We start from the raw sequence: 22918 nt of genomic DNA, 5'->3' as shown, positions 1-22918 counted from the left end.
ACAATACAGTGTCAATTTTCACATTGTCATGTTTGGTCTGTAAAGTTTATGGCTTAAAGTTTAAGTAAAGTCCTTGAATTCTCAAAGGTCCAAATCTCATTTAAGGCATTTTGTGCCTGGAAAAGACTTTCTGTCTAATATCGTAATCATTAATTCTTCTAGGTTTTCTTGATTGTATCCACTTATCAAGTTAGATAATCAGAAAGCCACTAATTTGGATTTTATTACTTTAGCTTCACATAGGTATGCTTTTACAGAGTTAAGATTTAATGTTATATCCTCTGTTTTCTTAGAGGACTGCTATAAGAAATTACCATTGCAACATCATTCCTGTGTTTTTTTTTGTAAAACTGTCACTGAGGATATTGGCCATTATGTTACCCAATTTCCTTTTATAAGGATCCAGATGAAAAAATGTTTGTCTGAGTTTAGGCTCAAGATGACTTTTGTTACACCTAGTGAATTTGTATGTTTTCTGTTGTTTGATAATGAAAAATATGTTACCTTTTGTGTCTCATTATTTAAGAGCTAAATGTGTTGCTCAACTCTGAATGTTCCTTCTGTTATGTAACGGCTTTTAGCTAAACAAAAAAAATTACTATTCCTCCTCCTCCTCCTCCTCTTTATCCAATGGTGAAAAAGGACTGTAAAATGCAGTATTACAGATAAAAGCTTGAAGTGTTTTATAATCTGAATAACTAGCCTTTGTGTGCACCTCTGAAGGCTTGAATGCTTAGTCTCCAGAGGAATGACTACTTATAAATAAATGTTCAATCTACAATGCACATCTAGCTTATATTTGTATTTTGCAGTCCAGTTTTACCACTGATCCCAGAATATGAAGCCTGTAGAAAAGTGTGTATCTGCAACCTTTCTTGCTCCATGAGGTGATTGCTTAGGGGCTACTGTTAGGGATGCCGCAGAGTCTGTGGAGGGGAGGTCCACCCTCCTGCACTCCACCAGCCAAACCAGCATCTGCTCTCTCCTCCTAGCGAGCCACCACTGTGCGCAACCAGGGTGGCTTGGGTGCTTCTGGGTAGGTAATGTTGCATAATTGGCGGCCGTAATGGAGCATTCATGCCTGTAATGTTGCGTAAATGGGCTCTTTGCGAATGCAATTATGCAGCATTACCTACCCGGAAGTGCACAATGTTGCGTACAATGTTGCGTAACCCTAGGAGGACAGGCAACCCCGCATCAGGCTGTGATGAAGCTCGCTTGGTGCTATGAACAGGGGTGGGTGGGTGGGTGGCAGCGGTGGCTTGGCACGTGCCCGGCAAAGCTGGGTGTGGGTGAGTCCATCCATCCCTAGCTGCTGTATGTATCCAGTCTAGTTTTGCTCACTCAAGTCCCAATCTAGAGAGCATCTCTAGATGCTTCATAGTATGTGCATGTACTATGCTGCCACGGAAGTTGGAAGGGAAGAGTTTACTGTTCAAATTAAAAGTGCCCAAGGTCCTCCTGGGCATAGCCAACCAGTGTACACTTTAAAGTAGCTTTGTGAATATGTCCATAAAAGGTATTAGCCCACAAACATTTTGCTTGTTCTCTTAACCCCATATGCCTCTGTTAATCCTTTGTGGCAGCCCCCAAGTCAAATAGAAAGAAGCAATTGCTGTCGTCCCCCCATCCCACCCCCGGCCACCATTTATAAAAGCTTCTGAGACTAATTGCCTGGATGGGTGCAATTTTTACTCACTGCCAACAACCCGGTGAGTGGAGAGTTACTAGGCTGAGTTCTCTAGACAGTGGTGTGAGTGAGGCTGTAGTGTGCTTCTCTGGGTAGTGACCTCAGTTCTGAGCTTTGCATGGTATGGAGTAATTTCTGTTGCTGTAATGAGAAGTGATGCAAAATAGATAAGCCAATATCTTTTACTGGACCAACTTCTGTAAAAGCTATGTAAACTATGCACTGAATATTTCATAAAGAAGAATGGGAAAGTATCTGGTTCTTAACTACAGAAGAAAGAGGAGGATGACTTGCTATTTTAGCAAGTTTGTATAGATAGAATTATAACCCAAATATTTTTGATCTTGAAGCACAATAAACAGCGTGTTCACCAGCATATGCTCATTACAGAGCTTTCATAACCCAGTAGCTCAAGATCTCTATATAGGCTATTTCATCCCATCCCTACCCTGCAAAAAACAGGAAACATATAAATTGCACTTTTCACAAACACCATTTGTAGCTGTTGCACAGGTTCCTTCCTATATATGATTTGTACAAAACCTGTAAACAGATCTGCATGGACGTTAACATTGTTAATATTGTTAACACCTCTTCCTAATTAAACAAAGAGACTGCAGGGGTATAAATTAAGATTTGACAATTGTGAGCTGAGAAGCCGGCACTGACCTGATCAGCCCTGGATAGGAGAGTCCTACTGGGCAGCTCCATGTAGATGAAGGAGACAAATATTTTATATGGATATAGACAGATACAGTTTTGTCAATTTATTCCTCCTAGTTAGAGAGTAGACGTGCACAACTTGTGACTCAGTAAGCCAAATGTGGTCCACTACATGGCCTATGCTAAATCATTTCAATGTGTTGCCCTCTACACTGTTAAGTGGACGATTCAGTAATCTCCCTATTAATGAACGTCTCTGTCCATGTGGAATGGGCGCAATAGAGTCTGTTGATCGTAGGGATGTATGAAAGTCACTTACCTTTCCACGGATTATGTTGATGGTGGGGGGGGAGGCGTTCCGTCCTTCCCCCTGGAATCCTCGATGGGGGGGGAGCTGAGCCGTTCCTCCTCCCCGGAATCCTCCACGGCCGGCTGTGCTCTGCAGCAGCTCCGCGGAGCATCCGGCCAGGCCCAGGACAGAGCCATCCACAGCCGGATTTCCGGCTGCGGAGGGCTCTGGGTAAAAACAAAAACAAAATGTGTACACAAATGGCAACAGCTACAGCCGCCGCCATTTGCGTTCCTTATTTTTGGCCGTCTTAGTCTACGTAAATATTTACGTAGACTATGATGGCAAAAATAAAGGGGAACGCAAATAGCGTAGCGGGTGCTATTTGCGTCCCTTTTTGATTCGCCGTTCTAGCCTATGTAAATATTTACGTAGGCTAGAACGGCAAATCAAAAAGGGACGCAAATAGCGCCCGCTACTCTATTTGCGTTCCCCTTTATTTTCACCGTCATAGTCTACGTAAATATTTACGTGGACTAAGACAGCCAAAAATAAGGAACGCAAATGGCGGTGGCCATAGCCGTTGCCATTTGTGTACACATTTTGTGTTTTTTTACCCAGCCATGATAGGCTACGTAAATCTTTACGTAGCCTATCACGTCTTGTAAAAAAAAAAAAAAACCCAACAAGAATGCACTGGCATTCGGCCTCACCGAGATCTGTGGCAGAATTCTCTGCCATCCATAGTGATCGTGTACTCCTGTACTGTAATCTGTGTAAGACTGCAGAGAGAAGCTGATTTTTCCTTTATTAAGAACTCTCCTGGGATGACCTTCTGAAGAGCTGGTGATGTTCTATTTGAAGGATGATTCATCCTGTTTCACTGGGAAAGTTGCTAGGTTCTTTCACATTTCAATGCAAACAAGGGAGAAATATGTTGGTGCCATTTTAAAATGTATTGGTTTTATTTAGCTACTCTTAATTAGCTGCATCTTTCTTTTATATCAAAATTTATATTGGTCTGTGACCATAATAAACCATTCATTCATTCACTATGTCCCTACCAGGTCCATGACAACCATTGTGTTCGGCTTCTTTGGTCAGAGGTTGTGCAAGCAGGTAGAAGATTTGAAGCTCAGAACTTTGAATTAAATGTTAAGTTTGAGTCTGTAAGCAGGGAGGAATATTGTCAGTGACACAGTGCAGATCCAGCAAATGTTCTTGTTGACTGCTTAGAGATATTTTAAAAAATATAAACAATATATAAATCAATAATGATGATGATGATGTTTAGCATATTTTAGCATTTTGTTTGCTTTAATCTAAACAGACACAGAACAGGATGAAACTGATGGCGGACAACTATGATGACGACCATCACCACTACCACCACCATCACCACCACCACCATCACAGATCTCCTGGCAGAACACAGCACTCCAATCATAGACCCTCTCCAGAACAGGTCAGTCATGTCTCTCCTTTCCCTACCTTCACACTTACCTTTTTACCATGCCAATTTTCAAGATAAAATAAATATCCAAAGAAAAACATAAGCAATATAAATGATATGCTCTTTGAACTGAAACGAATAGCTTTGTTATTTATTTCCATCACTCCAAGAATCTAAACGTTTTCCTTCCTCTTTCCGTTTAGCTTTTTGTTCCTCTTGTTATGGTTTTCTTTCCTTCTTTTGCTTTCATAGCATTTCTGAAGAGTCCCGATTCAACTATTAAAACTAATGTTTCTGAAGAATTGCTTGTTTAATGGACTTTGGGGTTTCTGTTTAGATAGCTGTTCTATTCAAGTATCATTTATTATGGTTGTCTTTTATGAACTCAGCCTGGCCATAAGAATAAAATTGGATTGAATCTGTTCACCAGTATTAGCATAATATTGATGTTATAAAAGTAAATTTTCAGATACACTTTGCCCTATAATATCAAATTATCAAAACAACTGAGCAATTTTAATTGCTTCCGGTTTTAGAACACAAACTTGAAATATCATAGAATGCCTACAATATTTTCTACCAGCACCAAGAAAAAGAATCTGCCACACATAAAAAGAGAAGCTGAGAGTGTGGCTAATCTTGAGGGGTGGATCCAATGAACATAGGAAGAACATATGAGCCATGCTGGTCTAATCTAGTTCAACATTCTGTTCCCTCCCATGGGAAGCTCTCAAGGAGGATAAGAATGTAATAGCACCCTCCTGCTTGTGTTCCCCAGGCTGACTGCCTCTGATACTGGAGGTAATATATAACAGTCATGAGTAGTAGGGTTGAAGGGCTGAAACAACAAGGGGGAATGGATGAGTGTGTCGATATGGATTTGTGAAATTGGTGTCACAGTTGATAGGAATGACATTTTCCTAATTTTGATCAACATGAAATAAAATATTTACTAGTGCTCAGCCAAAATGCCTCCCCCAACTTCATCACCCTGTTTGCATCCCTCCTCCCCTGAGTCTTGATTTCATGAAGCCAAAAGGTTTCTGAAAATAACTTTAATCTCATCTTCAGTATTATAATTCTTTGAAGTTTATCTTCTGAAGGAAGAGCTCAAGCTTCCCTTAAAAGAACCACAAGTTAAGCTAATTATCAATGCCTCTTGGAGAGGAAAGGAAAATTTGGACTGGAAATCCATGGGTACAAGGAGATGGAGGAAATGATAACCAAGTCAATGATGTAGGAATGTATGTAGATAGATTAATTCAGGGCTAAAAGGAACATGTAAATAGAAGTGGGAGAAATTGTCTTTTTCAAGGCACTGGATTATTAGGTAACTAAACATGGGATGGATTTTGTCTGAGATAAGTAGGGAATATATGAGAGATATGTATACAGAATGGGTATGTAAACATAGGAATGATATAGGATGTCCATCTGCCCAAATGTAAACTAATCTAAATTACAATCTAGTAAAGGGGCATCATTTCAGAATGTGTCGATTTGAACAATGTATCATTTGCAGATCTCTGGCCATTTTTATTTTAACTGAATGGTAGCCCTAACGATCAGAGTTCAGACTGACCAGGAACAGAAAAGAGTCACTTGAATTAGATGGTAGAAGTGATACTTAAATGGTAATAGTATTGTGGAGACAAAGAGCAGAAGACCAAGGAAAAGTAACAGCGTATAGTACATATATCAGCAGTTCAGATTAATGGAGCAAGTAAACACTGTTTGGTTATGCCATTAGAAAATTATGCAGTAAACCAGCAAGTAGATCAGTTATCTGACCGCCAGCAAACAGACCTAAAACTAACTGTAAATGAATCATTGATGTTCTGGCATTTTTTAAAGAATTATGAATCATATTGCTTATGCCTGAGTTTTGTTTTATTCCTCATTCCATATAGTTACTGCCATTTGATTGCTGTGTTTTTATTATGCAAATCTTTGTTTCCAAACTTGCAACTGTGTGTCACTCACAAAATTCTGACCCAAACCATAATACTGGTGTGAAACCACAAATTACTCTGGGCAACTAATAAACCTCTTATGCTCAAAAGGCATTTTTTACTTTATGAAAGAGAAATGTTGCATGTTACCAAGAGCTGCCAATTTCAAAGTTCCTTGGAAATATATTATTGGGCCAACTGGGCCTACCCCTGCTCACCAGCACCTTTCATGGGGTCATTTGGGATGTTCTGTTCCAGGTGATGGGTGTAGTAGAAGAGGATTGCGGTCCAAGCGGGGAGCTCACAGACAGAGTTTTATTTATTTGTTTGTTTATTTTTTACACTTATATCCCTCTGAAAATAATAAAATCCCTTGGTGGTTCACAGTAAATAATAAAATCACATTTAAAATACAATATTAAAAATGCAGCATTAAAAACATTTCCAACTACAATAAAAACAATTCAAACAGCAGTAAAATGGAGCAGCATGATTAATTTAATTACAGCCCAGGGAAAGCCTGAGTGAACAAGTGTGTTTTCAGGAGGCATTTAAAAGGTGCCATATTTTCTGCCTCCTGAAATGCACAAGGGAGGATTTTCCAAAAGGTGGGTGCTGCCACAGAGTAGCCCCATTGTCGGGGTACTGCATGGCGATATTCCATTTGTTTTGGAATGACCAGCAAGGCCTCCTCTGACAATCTTAAAGCTTCCCTGGGTATGTATAAGGGAAGGCAGGCTGCTAGGTATCCTTGTCCTAAGTTGTTTAGGGCTTTGTATGACAATAGCATAATAGCTTATACATGGCTCGGTAGCTAATAGGCAGCCAGTGCAGTTCTTTTAACATAGGAGTTATGTGAGGAAAGCTAGGTGTCCCAGTGAGCACCCTAGCTGCTGCATTCTGCTGCAGCTTCTGAACCACGCACAAGGGCAGCCCCACATAGAGCAGTAGTCTAATCATGAGGTTATCAGTGCATGGATCACCGTGGCTAGGCTATCCCTATCCAGGAATGGGCGTAATTGGAGTGCCAGGTTCTGGAGATGAGATTCCAGCAAGCAGAGTCAAGTGAAGCAAAACAAAGTCAGGCAAGAGTTCAGATTCAGAATGGATAGTGCTGTATGGAAAGGTCTATACGAAGCTCAAGATGGAGTATGTTTTGAATGTTGTTTCAGCACCAGGTAATCTCAGACTGAGCCCTAAATAGAACTGTAATTCAGTCTGGGTAGGTAGCAATTTCTCCAGTGGGAGATGCCTCTTTAGTTGAAGGAGGCCTGAGGAACCTTGGGCCCAGAGGACAAAATGTGGTCCCAATCTAGTCTTCCTGGGGTTCCCAAGATGGCCTCACCCCTTCCCCTGACCATACCCCCTTTCCCACAAGCACCAGTCATTTAGTGGCTTCCCGGCATTTGTGTAGTTTCCCCCCTGCCTGTTCCAAAAGGTTGAAATTTGAATCCCCTGGAGGCATTCCTTTGCAGCCAGGAGAGTCAAGTGAAGCAAAACAAAGTCAGGCAAGAGTTCAGATTCAGAATGGGTAGTACTGTATGGAAAGGTCTATACGAAGCTCAAGCTGGTGTATGTTTTGAATGTTGTTTCAGCACCAGGTAATCTCAGACTGAGCTCTAAATAGAACTGTAATTCAGTCTGGGTGGGTAGCCCTGTCTCCAGTGGGATATGCCTCTTTAGTTGAAGGAGGCCTGGGGAACCTTGGGCCCAGAGGACAAAATGTGGTCCCAATCAAGCCTTCCTGGGGTTGCCAAGATGGCCTCACCCCTTTCCCTGACCACTCCCCCTTTCCCACAAGCACCACTCATTTAGTGGCTTCCCGGCATTTCTGTAGTTTCCCCCCTGCCCTTTCCAAAAGGTTGAAATTTGAATCCCCTGGAGGCATTCCTTTGCAGCCAGAGAGTCTTCGAGGATTTGCATCTATAATGAACCTGTGAATAATGAATTAAAAGTGTGAGACTGAAGCCTCTCCTTTTGTGTGTTTTTGAGAGCTTAAGGAAAGAGGGGGCCAAGGAATCATGACACCCTGCCTTTTTCAAAAGCCATTGACTCCTATAGTGCGGGAGAGACCACGGTTCTGCTATAGCTTCTTGGTTTTTCAGAGTTGACGGTTGGCAATGTGAAGAGGGGCTGGCCAAAAATCTTCTTTCAGCACTGAAGTCTCTGGGTCAGTGGGGACCTCCAAAGCTGGCTCTGAGGACAATTCCCTTTCACTCTCTGACTCTTCCTCCAGATACAATGCCTTGTCCCCTGAGAAGGGGTAGTCAGACTCTTGAGTTGCATTTTGAGCAACTTTTCCAGGAAGGAGGGCATTGCAGTGGTAGACATCTTTATCACAACAATGCCCCTGGGAATGATTCTACATCATGATGAGGTATTGTTCCCACTGGGCAATTTGGTGAGACGTTGCAGCACCACCATGTAGCTGATTGTAGGTCCACTGTCAGCTTTTTTTTGGTTAAAGTATAGAAAGGGATGGGAAAACCCCCTGCCACCTCCTCTCATAATGGAAAGCTCCCCAGCCCCCCAATTGGTAGATCTCACCATCCCCCTCCCCCCACAGATAAGCCTTTTTTGACAGCACTTTTCACCCCTCTCTCTCAAATCATTTGAAAAGTATCTGGTGAATACTTTGGCCCTGTTTAGTTAATGCCTAAATACTATCCTGATTATTGTAGAGCTTGTGTGCTTTTTTGGAGCTGCACTGATTTAAAGCTATTCGCAATGTAGACATTAGATATATGTACACAAGAAATTCACAAAGAATTTCCCCTGTTTTCCTTTCCGCTACCTTTATGAGAGCTACTGTATTGTAGTGGCTAAAGGACTGAGCTATGAACCAAGATGTTTGGGGCAAGCAAAATGGTCAAGAGGCTGGAGCAACTCTCCTATGGGGAAAGGTTGCAACGCTTTGAGACTTTTTAGCTTATAAAAAAGGGAAGTAAGAGGTGTATAAAATTATGTATGGTGTGGAGAAAGTGAAGAGGGAGATTTTTATTTCTCTCTCATATAATATTAGAACCCAGGGTCATCTAATGAAGCTAAATGGTAGGAGATTCAGGACACATAAAATAAGTACATAGTACATAGTTAAACTATGCAATTGTCTACCTCAAGGTGTAGTGATGGCCACCAATTTCAATGGCTTTAAAAGGGGATTAGAGAAATTCCTGGAGGATAAGGCTATCCATAGCTGCTAGTCATGATGACTGTTGCCCCCAGTATCAGAGGAAAGGCCAGTTGCTGGGGAGCATGGGTGGGAGGATGTTATTGCACTCATGTCCTGCTTGTGGGTTTCCCATCAGCATCTGGTTGACTACTGTGAGAAACAGGAAGCTTGACTAGATATGCCTTTGGTGTGATCCAGCATAGGTTTTCTTATGTTCTTAAGTTCCTTGAAGAAGAACTTTAGGGAGAGTGATTGCAGATCAGTGGTAGAGCACAGGCTATGCAAGCAGAAGGTCACAGGTTCAGCCTCTAGCATTTCCAGTTCAAAGGGTCAGGTATCGATGGAAGAACTTTGCCTGAGACTGGAGAGTCGCTGCCAGTCAGAGTAGACAGTACTGGACTAGATGGACAAAAAGCTCAACCTGGTATAAGGCAGCTTCCTACATTCTGAAGACTGATAGAAAGGATTTCTAAAGCTAGAAAGCTGGACACTGGTGTGGGTACAAGTTTGGACCTGCTGTAAGATTGGGGCTGCTCCAAGTATTATCTAATTCATTCAACACAGATGAAGAAATTACCTTCAAAACCCACAAAAACTCAACTCCTCATCCCCAGCCCCCTCTCCCCCAGCACAACAACTGCTGCTCCTTGGTGCCATTTTCCTCTGACTTTTTCTTTGTCCTCATCCTCATATTAGAGGTGGAAGGCAGATAAATGTTCTATGGTCCAACATCACCAAAGTCATGGGGCAGTGTCCAATGGTGCCAGTGTGCAAGCAACCCCTCCCACCAATTCCACTGAGCAAGCAGGATCCACCACTTGCACAACAGAGCTTGGCTGAGCTCCCTTATGCAAGCGCCAATGATCTGCCCATTCCACAAACAAGCATTTCCACTTGTTTCTACTTGCTCCTGAAAGCGCTAAATCTCCATTGTGCAAGCAGTTGGTCTCATTTGAGGAATGGAATTGGTGGGAATACAATGGAATCGGTGGGGACACAGCGCCACGTTGGATAATGCCCACGCGGCCACTCTAGGCAATCCTAATAAATGAAGTCAGGACAATGAAGGAGAAGGAAAATGGCACAAATAACAGCATCAACTATATTCCTAATTAGAGGCAAAAATAGCTGGAAAATGGGAGGTTCTTGTTGATACTCATGAAAATGAACCTGAAACAAGGCATGTCATACCTTACTTAAGATATACAGGTACACAGCGTTTTGTTTCCCAGACACTGAAGCTTCCTAACTCATCTGCCCCTCTATTAAAGCGGTTTATGCTGGATGCATGTACAGGTCTAGGCACCACCAAGTTTGATTTGACCTTACACGTTTCTCATAAACTGACTGAGGATTAACACATTGTCAGGACTTTATTTTATTTTATTTTTGTTGGGAAATGGTCCTATAAGTCTTTTCAGGTCACAGCAAGTTTTTTTCCCCAAGAAATGAAATCCCTTATGTGGCAACTAGTATGTAAAAAAAAGTATTGTCTGGAACACATAAAAAGCTTTCATAGTCTCAGGGCCAGTAGTTACATGTTTGACAACTCAAAGCATCAGTTGTAGGCAGCAGACAATAAGGCAAGAAGAGGATGCCTTATATCAGCTTTTTTTTTTTTTTAAAGACTTATTTCATGAGATGAGCACATTATTATCACTAGATTTACTTAACTCAAGTTGAGATGTTAATTCTTTGCATTCAGGGACATGAAAGGCATCTGTGATGTGTCTTGTCAGGCAGGGTTTTGTACTGAAGGAAGGAAGCCAGAAGAGTTCAAGTCATGAAGATTGCGTTGTGAAAGCATTTTTAATTGATGGCTCTGTCCTACCAAGTATTCTAGAACCACTTCACCACATAAAGATTCTAGTCATATTATGGTAGGTGTGGGCAAGCTGTCACAAAACCCCTTGGGCCCCTCTTTCATTAAGCACTCACACACACACAAAAGGAGAGGCTTCAGTCTCATGCTTTTAATTCATTGTTCGCAGGTTCATTACAGATGCAAATTCTAAAAGACTCTCTGGCTGCAAAAGATTGCCTCCGGGGGATTCAAATGGGATCACCGAAAGTTGCCCGCTGTTTGAAAGGGAGGCTGTCTGGCTAGGCTAACTTAGGGAGGGAGGTCCCGCCCCTCGCTTGCTGCTCCCCTGCATAGCCTCGCACGCATCGCTAACTGGTTCGACTGTCTGAGCTCCGCCCCTGGCGTTTCCTTCTTAGCTCTGCATCTCTACCTCGCGTCTCTTTGGTCACAGTCCTCAAGCCCCTCCTCCTCCTGCTCGCTGCTTCTCATAGAGGGGGGTGAGGGGGAAGCTTCATGCCTGACCATTTGGGAGTTGGTAACCTGAGAAGCCTACCCATATCTGAACTGGCGTGTGAAGCTGCCTCCCCCAGTTCTGGCTGCTCCTCTTCTGAATTTGAGCTGCTGACTATCTCCCTGTGCTCAGAATCAATCCTGACAAGCAGTGGCAGTAGCAAAGCTCCTTTTTCCCCAACCCGAAAAGTTTTTTTCACTGCCACTGCCACTGCAAGTGAAAGCAGAGCCAACCATGATGGCAGCCTGGCCTCCATTTTGCATCCTCCAGAATGCCCCTGACCTAGTGTATCAGTTGCCAAAAAAAAAAAATGGTGAAGAAATTTCAGAGATTATTCTGCAAAGTGGCCTTCTTTGGGGGGTGGGGGGTGCAGGTTGAGAAAAATAAAAAATATCTAGAATTTCCTCAGAAAAAATGTTTTCTGTGAAATTTTGGGACAATTCTAATGGTAGCACTAAGCACTTACATTCAGTTATGGGGTGGTGGTGGTGGCTGAATTCTTGATAAGCTTGTTGAAATGCTTGTTCAATGTAACAAATATTAACAGCTCAGAAAACATCATGATTAGGTATATAACGTTGCTGTTCACCTAAGGGGAAAAAACAAACCCATTATGACTCAAAACCTATTATGGCATGGGTGAAACAGAACATATTTGCTCACCCATAAGTCAGTTCTTTCCCGTTCCTGCATTAATCTGCAAGCTTAAAAAAAAACACCCCTTCATGAACATTCACATCTAAATACATCTTTTAAAACATATTTTCTCTCAAATTACATAATTTAAAAATATATACTGATACAGTTTTTGAGCCCAAAACTGCATCAGAAAAATCAAATGCTGGTGACTACGGTCTGATCCACTTGTGGAACAATCTCCCCAATGAGGCCTGCTTAGTTAGTGCCAACGTTGTTGTCTTTTCAGTGCCAGGTTAAGACCTTCTTTTCTCAGGCGTTTGGCAGCACATGTAGAGTTTTAATTGGCCCTGGATCTGTCTTTGGTTATGACTGTTCAAAGTTGCTTTTAGTTATATGTTTTCTTTGTGTATATTGTCTGTGTGTTTTATGTTAATGGCCTTTAAACTTTGTATATTGTATTTTAATGTTTTAATTCCTGTAAACTGCCCTGAGAGCTTTGGCTATGGGGTGGTATAGAAATGTAATAGATAATAATAGCTATAGTAGTAGTAGTAATAATAATAATAAAATAATAAATGTTACTCCGGGGGGTGGGGTGGATCAGGTCAGTTTCTACTGGAATTCGCAAAGATATAATTATCAAGAATTCCTAATTCTAATCAGGACTTTATCAGAGTATCGAAAAACTGGTGCGTGGCTGTAACAGGCCTTTGCCTTGAAGTTCTGCACTAGCTTCTGCACTAGCATAATAAGGGCATTTGTGCTACACTAGCACAGATGGGAAAGAGTGTGGTGTTCTCTATATCCTGCAACCATAACGGCACAGTTCTAAAGCCAGCCTGATATTAATAGGGTCAGAAACAAACTATTAATCAATGCTCACTCAGATCAAGTAGTGCCATTGAATTTACTGAGTTCTGAACAGCCTGAATACATGTTCTATTTTTATTACACATTGTCCTTAAAGCAAGAAACTATAGGCAGTAAGTACAGTGACAAGACATTGTTCATTTCTTTGTATTTTAGATCATACATAGTAGTAGTAGAAGTTGTTCTTGTTGTTGTTGTTCTTGTTATCATCCCATAAAGCACCCAACATTTTCTAAGCATTGTACCGAGATTAAAGATATGATGGTCCTTGCTCACAGACTCACAATTTGATATGCATGCTACAAAAGGGAAAAAAAAAAGGAATGGTGAGGGAAGAGAAAAGCAAGCAAATTCAGGTACCAACTCTTCAACTGACAGAATCTCCAAAATATTCTCTGTTCTGGACAGGTGGGCCTCCCTGTCTGTAAGTACACATATCGTATGCACTAAAGCTGGACTGAAGTATTCATCAGTATTTTCATCAGTTTCAGGAGTGGGGCAAAAACAGCCCCTGAAAATTGTAATAATCTTTGGGGCCTTATGGAATTCTGCAAATGGGGCAGCCATCCCACCCCCCATAATGCCCCTGGGAACAATGCTACCTCATGAAGTAGTGTTGTTCTGATTGGGGCATTCTCTTCAACTTTAAGAAGAAACAATGCTGGGTCGCTGTCAGGTCTACAAGGTCTCCTGCGGTGCAGTAAAACAGACAGGGACTAGAGTTTCCATCAACACTCCTTTATTATGCTAACAGTGGCCTTTCAAACTATTTGAGTCAGTAGAGGCAAATGACTGCCCTTGGGGCCTAATTAGCTAAGTCTGAGTTCTCTGTTAGGGAAAACTCCAATAAGGAAGGGGGTCGCCGCTCAACTAACAGTCCTCTACTACACAGAGTCTGAATGGGTTTCTAAGCCCCTCCTTCAGGGTGGGTACTCCCCCCTTGCCTCTGGTGGGTGGCCAACCTGGCAGAGCACCTCCCTCCTCTCACAAGGTCCGCCCTCTTGGATTGGCGGTGGACTCTTGCGTCTGTCAAGTCGGGCCCCCTCCTCCTCTGTAGGAAGCTGATTTCCCACAGGGGGAGGGGAAGGCAGTATCTGTACCTGACTCTCCTGATTGTTATGCCCTTGGGAAGATTCTACTCTGACTCCTGTAGAGTCTTGGGGAATTTTCTCCCACCCCCCTCTGTCCCAGCTGTTCTTCTCCTGGCCCTGCCTCAGAATCTTTGGAAGATGTGGCTCCATTAAATTGAACTGGGAGATACAAAGAGGCTGCAGTGGCAAAAATGGGGGTAGAGGAAGCTTTAGGGCAAACTGGTCCTCCATTGTGGGTAGGCTCCTTCCTTGGTTTTTGCCCCTGCAGCACTTCCGAAAAAGTCAGTCCAGTATCTTTGGCAGCCATGGATCCCATGTGCTGCTAGTGCATTTGATCTCTTTTTAGGTTATGGATTTAATCAAGTCCAGAAAAGAATTCAGGGCCTTTTGAAATGCTTCCCTCCTTTTACATTGACTCAAGGCTACAATGGCATAGAAGGTTACAAAGGCATCATAACCTGTGTGTATGCCAGCACAGGGGTTTGAGTAGCAATCCTCTCATCATGCAGTAGGAATAACTCAAGGATAGAATTGCACTTTTAAATAGAAAACCAGCAAAGAGAGGAGTGTGTGTGTGTGTGTGTGTGTGTGTGTGTACATTATATATAATCAGAGGCAAACAACTGGAATCGAGAGTTCAGATGACTGAATGATGTAAAACGGGAATGGCCACATCCCCTGACATCATTTGTCTCTGGTAGGGAGGATGTTCCCCCAGGGTCATCCACAGCGAAGCCACTTCACACGCCCTGTGCCTTTTCCCTTTGTGGAGAGTGCATGGGAGAGGTGAAGCACATGAGTGAAGTGGCCTCCACTGAAGTGGTAGCTGGAGACCTCCAGTCACCCACTTAGCCATGGCTCACACAGCACCTTCCCCATTCCCTGGAGATAACAGATAATGGTGGGGCTTCTTCTGGTAGAGAGGGTATAGAGGCCAAACCTTGCCCCCTGGATGAGTCCACGATGGCTCCATGGGCTGGATGGGGAACCTCCGCAGGCTGGATTAGGCCCATGGGCCAAGAGTTCCCTTTGCCTGATCTCTCTCTCTCTCTCTCTCTCTCTCTCTCTCTCTCTCTCTCCAGGTAGCAGAGGTTTCAGTTCAACCTATTATAATTTTTATTCAACAAAACAATGAATTTTAATACCTGTATCTAAATGGGCTAAATAGGTTTACTGTGTGACAGAAGGCCTTTTCGTGCTATACTTACCTGCCTTCTGTTCTGTTCTGTTCTGTTCTGTTCTGTTCTGTTCTCCTTCCTTCCTTCCTTCCTTCCTTCCTCAGTCATTCCCTTCCTTCTTTTTAACCAGGTACTTCTCACATCTGAAACATCCTTTGTTTTCAAAACCATGCCAGTTTAGTTCTTCCCAATGGTACTCTTAGTTAGTAAATCTGTGGCAGCTTCTGTTCTCTGTTACACACATGTAAACAAAATCATTCTTAAGATGTATGTCTTTCTAAAGTGCAGATGCAGAAGACTCTTTCAACACTATATATAAAACAGAAATATTTCAATCAGAAAATGATAAATAGTGTTTGGTAAGTTGGTTGGGGAAGGAGTTCATAGATGGAATGCACAATATGTTGTCAAAAAAGCTGAAGATCAAGCAAAAATAATGTTGCAATTGATTTCAAGATAATATGTTGAGGCTTGCCTGGTGCTGTTAGTTAATATGTTAGAAAAATGAATTCAGTCTGATGTTTTTGACTCCTGTGATAGCCATAATAGATTGTAGCATTAGTAGGATAATAAGTTGTAGAAGATGGATGTTTGCATCCCAGTCCTCAAGTGCTCTGCTATAAGATCACATGGGGTTTGACCCACCTAGAGCATTTTGAGAATCAGACTGGCCGGGGTAGAAAGTACGAGCAACTTCCTGTGAAAAAAAGAAGACACCCAGTTTCTCAAAATAATGTTTTCAGGATGTATAAAAGCAATGGTGAGGAAATTACATTTAAGAATAGCAACCTTTGGACATTTGTAGTGCGTATTTTGTTTTTATTGAATTTATAATCCTTGTAAACCATCCAGAGAGCTTCAGCTATGGGGTGGTTTAGAAACGTAAATAACAACAACAACAACAACATTTTATACAACAGCAACATTCTAATAACAATTAATAATGCTAGCCATCACATACATGTAGTACTCCACTTACACTACACATCGTGTGTGTGCGTGTGTGTGTACTGCTTAAAGCAAGCAGAACTGGCAAATGAAGGAAGGTAGAATTGCAAATCGAAACAAAAGGAATCCTGCAAAAAGTCAGGTGAGATGGGTGGTGGTGGCAGCAATGTTGCCTGACAGCTGAATTGGCACTCAACTTCCACCCATGCATTGGGGTAGTTCAGCTTGATAGGTGGTGACTAAAGTTGGGAGCCAAGCACGCTGACTCAGATCCCAGGCAAACACTCTGCCTCGTACAGAGAATCTTCACTTGCAGAGGTCGGCAGGGTTGGGGATGGGCCCTTCTGAGCCTGTGGGCCCTCAGCAGCTGCCCGACCATGCCAACCCCTGATGCCAGCTCTGAGAAGTACACTGACAGACTAGATCATGTCCAGGTGAGGTGTCTGGAAACCGAGTCCCAGGAGAAACAGTTGAAAGAGTTATGGCATTATCATTTATTATTTGCATTTATACACCACCCTATTTGCTAAAAAGCCATCAAGGGTAAGCCTTGAGACTAGAAGATGAGCAGCCCTCAAATCTGAAGGGCTAACACAGGGAAGATGGGGCAGACAGACTTGAGGACAGGATGAGAACCAGTGGCTGGAAATTGCTGGGAAGCAGATTTCAGCTAAACATTAGGAGAAACTTCCTAATATCAAATGCCCATTAATTTCAGCTGGGCTTCTTTAAAACAAGAGGGAAAAATCCAAGATATTCTCCCACATGAGCCTGTCTGGACTTTAGGATCTTCAAGGGAGGCCCTTCTCTCAGTCCCAGCACCATGAGAGGCACATTTGAGGGTCTTCTAGTTTTGGGTGGCTTCTCCCAGGCCCTGGAACTCCCTGCTGAGGGAGGCTAGGATCGCTCCATCTCTTTTGGCCTTCTGCTGGCAGGCAAAGGCATTTCTATTCAGACAGGCCTTTGTTGTTTAAGCTGGGTTGCTACTGAAGGGTGTGTGTGTAACTATTTCGATGTTGCAGTTGCTTGATGTGTTGTAATTGTGTTTTTATGTTTTAATTCTATTTCTGTTTTTATTTGGATTTTATTATTGTTAACCATCTTGACTGTCATTTTTGCCAGAAAGACGGAACATAAAGTTAATAAATAAATAGGAAAACCTCGATAGTGACATAGGGTTGGATCCAAAGGTGTGTGAATAGAACTCTAGTCATACAATGGGGCTGTACCAGTTTCTCCTCTGCACTGCAGCCCTCTATGTAGACACACACACACACACACACAAGCTTCTCCTGAGGACTGCAGAGCCTTCTAGAACAGCTTGGGATGTGGCCCATGAGGTTGCAATAGGACTAGGGAATCAGTGAAAATCACTGGGCATCCTGAGTGAGTGGAAATGCCTTTCCACTCATGCAATGCACCTTTGGATAGAAGCCATGCTGTTTTCCACCAGAATAGCATACTTAAAACATGAAGTAATAGATTGGATTGACTGTATAGTAAAAGTATACCTGTTTCAATAAATTTGTTGTTGTTGTTCAGTCGTTCAGTCGTGTCCGACTCTTCGTGACCCCATGGACCATAGCACGCCAGGCCTTCCTGTCCTCCACTCTCTCCCAGAGCGTGCTCAAGTTCATATTCATTGCATTGGTGATGCTATCTAGCCATCTCATCCTCTGCCATCCCCTTCTCCTTTCAATAAATTAGTTCATTTCTTATCAGGTTTTATCTTATGCTTTGGAGATATAAAATATTTTCATTATAGTAATTGCTGATGTATTTAGTCATGATATTTACAGTGCAATCCTATTCATGTCTGCTGTGAAGTAAGCGCTACTGAAATTAATGGTATTTGCTTCCAGGTAAGGATGTATAGGATTGCAGCCTTATTCTCTTTCTGCAATAGTTATGAATCAGTTTCCCATAGAAACTGAATTAGTTATTCAATCTTACAATCCCCTTTTGATAGAAAATAGCAACTGGATGCTAGAGATGTTTCCTTATTTTCTTGGTTTTGGTTGCTTGTGATATCATACAATGTAGTCGCTGCTTAAATTTCACAGTGTTTTATTTGATATGTTATATTTTAGTGTATCTTCGGTTGCACCAAATTAACTAATTGTTTCTTCTTTCATTTCAATGCTAACACCTCTGTGCATCTCTAATGTCTGCCTCGCAGGATGATGAGGAGGGTATATGGGCATAACCGGTTCCTATAAACCAAAGTTCCAGTTTTGTTTTGAGGGGTGAGATACCATTTTTATTCTCTATTTAGAAGCACTTCAATATTGTTTGAATTTTAAACTGCATTGGTAAGCGTATCTTGTGAATGTAAAATAAATGGTTTAGATCCTGACCTGTTCTCAGTGGAGTTATTCTGGTGCTGGAGGAAGGAGGTGAGGTGGCAATTTTCTCTGCTTCCCCCATTGCCCTGGAGCCCGGAATGCCACCTCCCACACTATTCCAGAGCGTTTGGGGTTCCTCCTGAACAACATGAACAATACTGGCACGATAGTGTGGGAACTCCCACACTATTCTGGAGGGTTCAGGGGAATGCTTTTGTCCAACAGGAAGCATCCAGTCAGGCCCTTTTATCTCTGTGAATAGAAAGAGGGCTTCCATTTATAGAGGGGCAAGTCTAGATCCAATTTGGTTTTTTGTCTGGAGTGAAAGAATGACAACATTTGGAATATTTATGGATGGACATCATTAACTAAGATAATTCTCATCCATATCATTATGTTCCCATGTTATTCAAGCTAAACATTTAAGAACTTTCCCCAATCCCCTCATAATATATTTTATTTATGGCATGCATTGGTCCTTTGCCTTCAGTCAAATTACACCAGTGTTGAATTGCACCAAAGTGTCTATTGCTTTCCTTGGTGCAGCTTACGCGTCCTGTAGCCATCCTATTTACAAATAAAACTTTTGCATAAAGAAATTATATAAGATGATGATGATGATATTATGTTCTGGAAAGAAAAACTGTCACAGCAGTTTTGTAATGTCAAGTCAAGTCAAACATTTTATTGTATGTGACTAATAACCATTAAAAACAATATAACTTCAAAAGTTTTGTAATGTTCTGAAATAAATGTGGTTGGTTCAAGGTTATAAACAGGAAAATATATATCTGGTTATATATTCACTGTTTGATTACAATTGTGTCACCTGCTATGTTTATATCTTCTTTATATGCCTTGGTATGTAAGATATATCATATATATCACTCGCTGCTCCAGCCAGTAGGGACTGAGTCTTATTTGAACAAAGACCAATGTATATTCAATTAATTATTTTAAATGTACATTTATGGGCACTTTGAGTAAAAGATAATGCCACAAAAATCATTTGTGGAAATGTTTCTGCATTGTAGTCATAGACATGTACAAAACCACTGGAAGAATTTCAGTTTTCATTTTCTGATTCTGATCACTGGATTTCTCTGAAATCTTACTGCTGATCTAAATTTCTAGCTAAGCTATTTGTCAGTTCATTCAATAGTATCAATTATATACATAATGAAATGTTTTTGAATAAGCAGGAATCATTCAAGGTTTTACACTTTTGCTGCTGTCTAACCAGCCATTTTTGCACTCATTTTAGTCACCAGCTGTATTCAGATGCTTTATGAATGCACAGGGGAAGGAGCGAAATTGCTCATATCCAAGCTTCACGTGTTCATTAAAAAAAAACTTTGAAAGAACCTCCACGTGTACATGTGGCCAACTCTCTGCCTGTGACTGGTCAACCTTCTTTTCAAGGTGTATGACAGGCCTGGAGGTTGGCAGGGATCTGTAGTTTTTTGCTGGCTTTGTGGGCCAAACCAAAAATTATAATGTCTAGTCCCCACCACCCAGGATGATCTCTGTCCACCCCTTCAGCTTCAAAGTTGGGAGGAAGGCTGGTTGCTAGTCACGCTCAGCAGGGGATGGCAGCACACTCACTATGCTGAGCTTGGCAGCTGGGATTGTTCAAGCCTAGAGATGAGGCATTGCAACCCCCCCCCTCCCCCCACTTATTTCCTGTCTGAATAGCATTTACTTTGCACTGCATCTAGGGTAAAATATCAGAAGGAAGAAGATGGTTTGGAATGAGCCAACATTGCACTAGCGGTGTCCATTAGTGCAACGGGACTTTCTTCCTCTCTCCTCCTCTCTGCAGCTGTCTGCTACCCAATTTGGTGTCTGTTGACTTTTTTCCCCAAGCACAGCATCTAAATTTATCTCCACCTTTGTTAATATCAAGACTGCCTGGAGGATTTCTGTTTGTATTTTCCACCTACCAAGGAACCTGTCTGGTTTGTCCAAGATGCAGACAGTTTTGAGTTAACAGCTGGATTTTATATTTTAAAAAATATATTTTAAAAAATATATTTTATATTTTAAATCTACAATTGTCTGCTACTTTCTCCTTCCCAGTCATCCTGGGGGCACTGAAACCTGAAACCAGTGCATCACTTGGCAGAGTCCAATTTGAATGCCTGAAAAGCCCCCTCCTCTATCTCATCTTAAGCCTCTGACTATGCAGACAGCCTGACTACAACATCCAGTAAGCCTTTCCCCGCTCTTCTGCCAACCTGCTTTTTGTAACATCTTGAAATCTGGAGATTTCAAAAGCTGGCACTTTTTGTGTATGTGATCTTTGAATTGGCCTAATAAAGGTATTAGGGATTTCAGAATTTTTCTTGGCTATAAGAAACACAGATGCTTTTTGTTTTTTGGTAATCCATACTTAGTTGTACAGATCTATAAGAAATTTGCTCCAAATAGCATTTTGGGGGCATCCGTCTATCTGCCATATGCTATAAATTCAGCCAGTACAAAGGCAAAGTAATATTAACTCTGGACAGTATTGAAGAAAACGTGACTTCGGATCTCAGAATGGTAATAGGGGTGCCATGTGATAGCAACCTCAAAAAGAATTTTGGATCGTTTCCAATGTAACAACATTCATCCAACCCCACACTTCTGCAGCAAACACCACCTGTGGAACCACTTTCCCCAAGAAGATCTCGAGTGCAGGGAGTACTAAATTACCTTCCTGAAAGTGAGCAAAATGTAATATGGCCTTAGTCATTTGAAAGGTTAGAAGTCTTGTGGATTCCAGATGACTTACCAAAGTGTAGTTCTAATTCAACTGAATTCCTAAATATGTAACATCATTAACTTGTTCTACATTAATATTATCTATTGTCACCTTCTTAGGTTTAGCATAGTTCAAAGAAGTTCCTTTTAACAAAATGATCCAGGGTTGTGCTATATTTGCATGCTACTAACAATTTTCTCTTGCATCAGTCACAAAAAAATGATACCAACAAATATTTGTTTACTATAATATTTTAAGGATATGCATAACATTTCTCCAGTCCCAGGCACTTTGCATCTGACACCCAACATAGCTTCTGATCTCAGCCTTCTTCCTTATAATTGATGCTTTCTTCTACACAATCTAAGACACAGGGTGAATTCCTCACTGTGAACAAAAACAGAGATTTTGGCAGGACCATCACCTCTGATACCATTCACACGATGGAGGAGTGGGGTCAAAGTGCTCTTTTGACCTGTGTCTCAGCTACAGCAGAAGCTAGTCTGTAGGAAGATCTAAGGATACTGATCCTTCAATCCTTGTACAATTCAAAATATGGCCCTAATTAAAAGTTAGTCACAGATAAAGCCATCTGTCTATGGACTGAAACACGTTGAGTTGGTAATACTGATAATTACTGGGTTTTATTTTCAGATAATAAGATATTAAAACTACCAATAGGTATATTCTCCATGACAAGGGTGCTTGGGAATAGTGAATTAGAGGATTATTATGAATATAAGGGTGTATCCATCAATACCAAAACAAGTAAAGATCGAAATCCATATAGTTATATATTTCTGATATAAATGGAAATGGTATATTTTATGAGATGTAGGATATGCTATAATAAATGTCAGACAGAAAAAAAAGTGACTATCCAGTATATAGTTACAAGTGTGTAAGTGCCTTTGAAATTAATAAGATTGTAAGCATGCTTAACTGTCTTCTGGATAATGCCCAGATTAGTAACAAAGAATACCAGCACTTAAGTTATAATACATACTGTTGCTAATCTTAACATTTCTCTCATCTGCTGTCAAGAAATACATATAAAAACAGCCTTCCTTTGTTTGTATGACCTTTCAGTAAATGTTTACTGTTTGTTTTTACATCACTCCATGGGTAATTATAAAGCTAAGGAAATATGCCATTTCAATAGGAGTGCCTTTTGCTGTTTGCAAGCCATACGATTTTCAACTGTTATTATCAGCTTTTACATCTCATAGCCTGTGTGTATGTGCACACACAGTAGAATTTTGTTTACTTTCCAGGCGCAAAAGTATTTAGGCAAAACAACCAACAGACCTTTGTTTGGTTGCCAGTGTAATTTACACTGTATTATTTTATTCCAGAACCCTGATAAATACCTTGTTTGCTATGCCAACGAGGCTGGGATGACTCCAGAACTTAGAAGCAGCAGCTTTCCTTTCCCCAGATTCTTCTGAAATGTAGACGTAGAATTATTTTTCCCATCCTCCTAACAATCAGTGTGAGGCTTTCATGGGCTCGGCTTTAGTAGTTTGCTGAAGTGAACATTCCCCCCCCCCCTCGCCCTGAGGAACGC

The 22918-nt window shown here is 41.4% G+C and overlaps 1 protein-coding gene across 1 annotated transcript in view; it reads left to right on the top strand.

The window, feature by feature from the left end:
• The window catches only part of ERC2 (ELKS/RAB6-interacting/CAST family member 2), a 705044-nt gene extending 685713 nt beyond the window's left edge, over nt 1-19331 (top strand). Inside the window, exons 16-17 of the mRNA XM_084832475.1 lie at nt 3973-4107; nt 18440-19331. Coding sequence (XP_084688601.1) covers nt 3973-4107; nt 18440-18466 — 162 coding nt within the window. The 3' untranslated portion in view covers nt 18467-19331. The remainder of the gene's footprint in view (nt 1-3972; nt 4108-18439) is intronic.
• The last annotated feature ends 3587 nt before the right edge of the window (nt 19332-22918 follow it).

Source organism: Heloderma suspectum, chromosome 2, assembly GCF_057233095.1.
Source record: "Heloderma suspectum isolate Gila_16-S chromosome 2, 16-S_ref, whole genome shotgun sequence".
Taxonomy (NCBI): Eukaryota; Metazoa; Chordata; class Lepidosauria; order Squamata; family Helodermatidae; genus Heloderma; species Heloderma suspectum.
The sequence above is the reverse complement of the archived record's forward strand: the minus strand, read 5'-3'. Positions and strand labels throughout refer to the sequence as shown.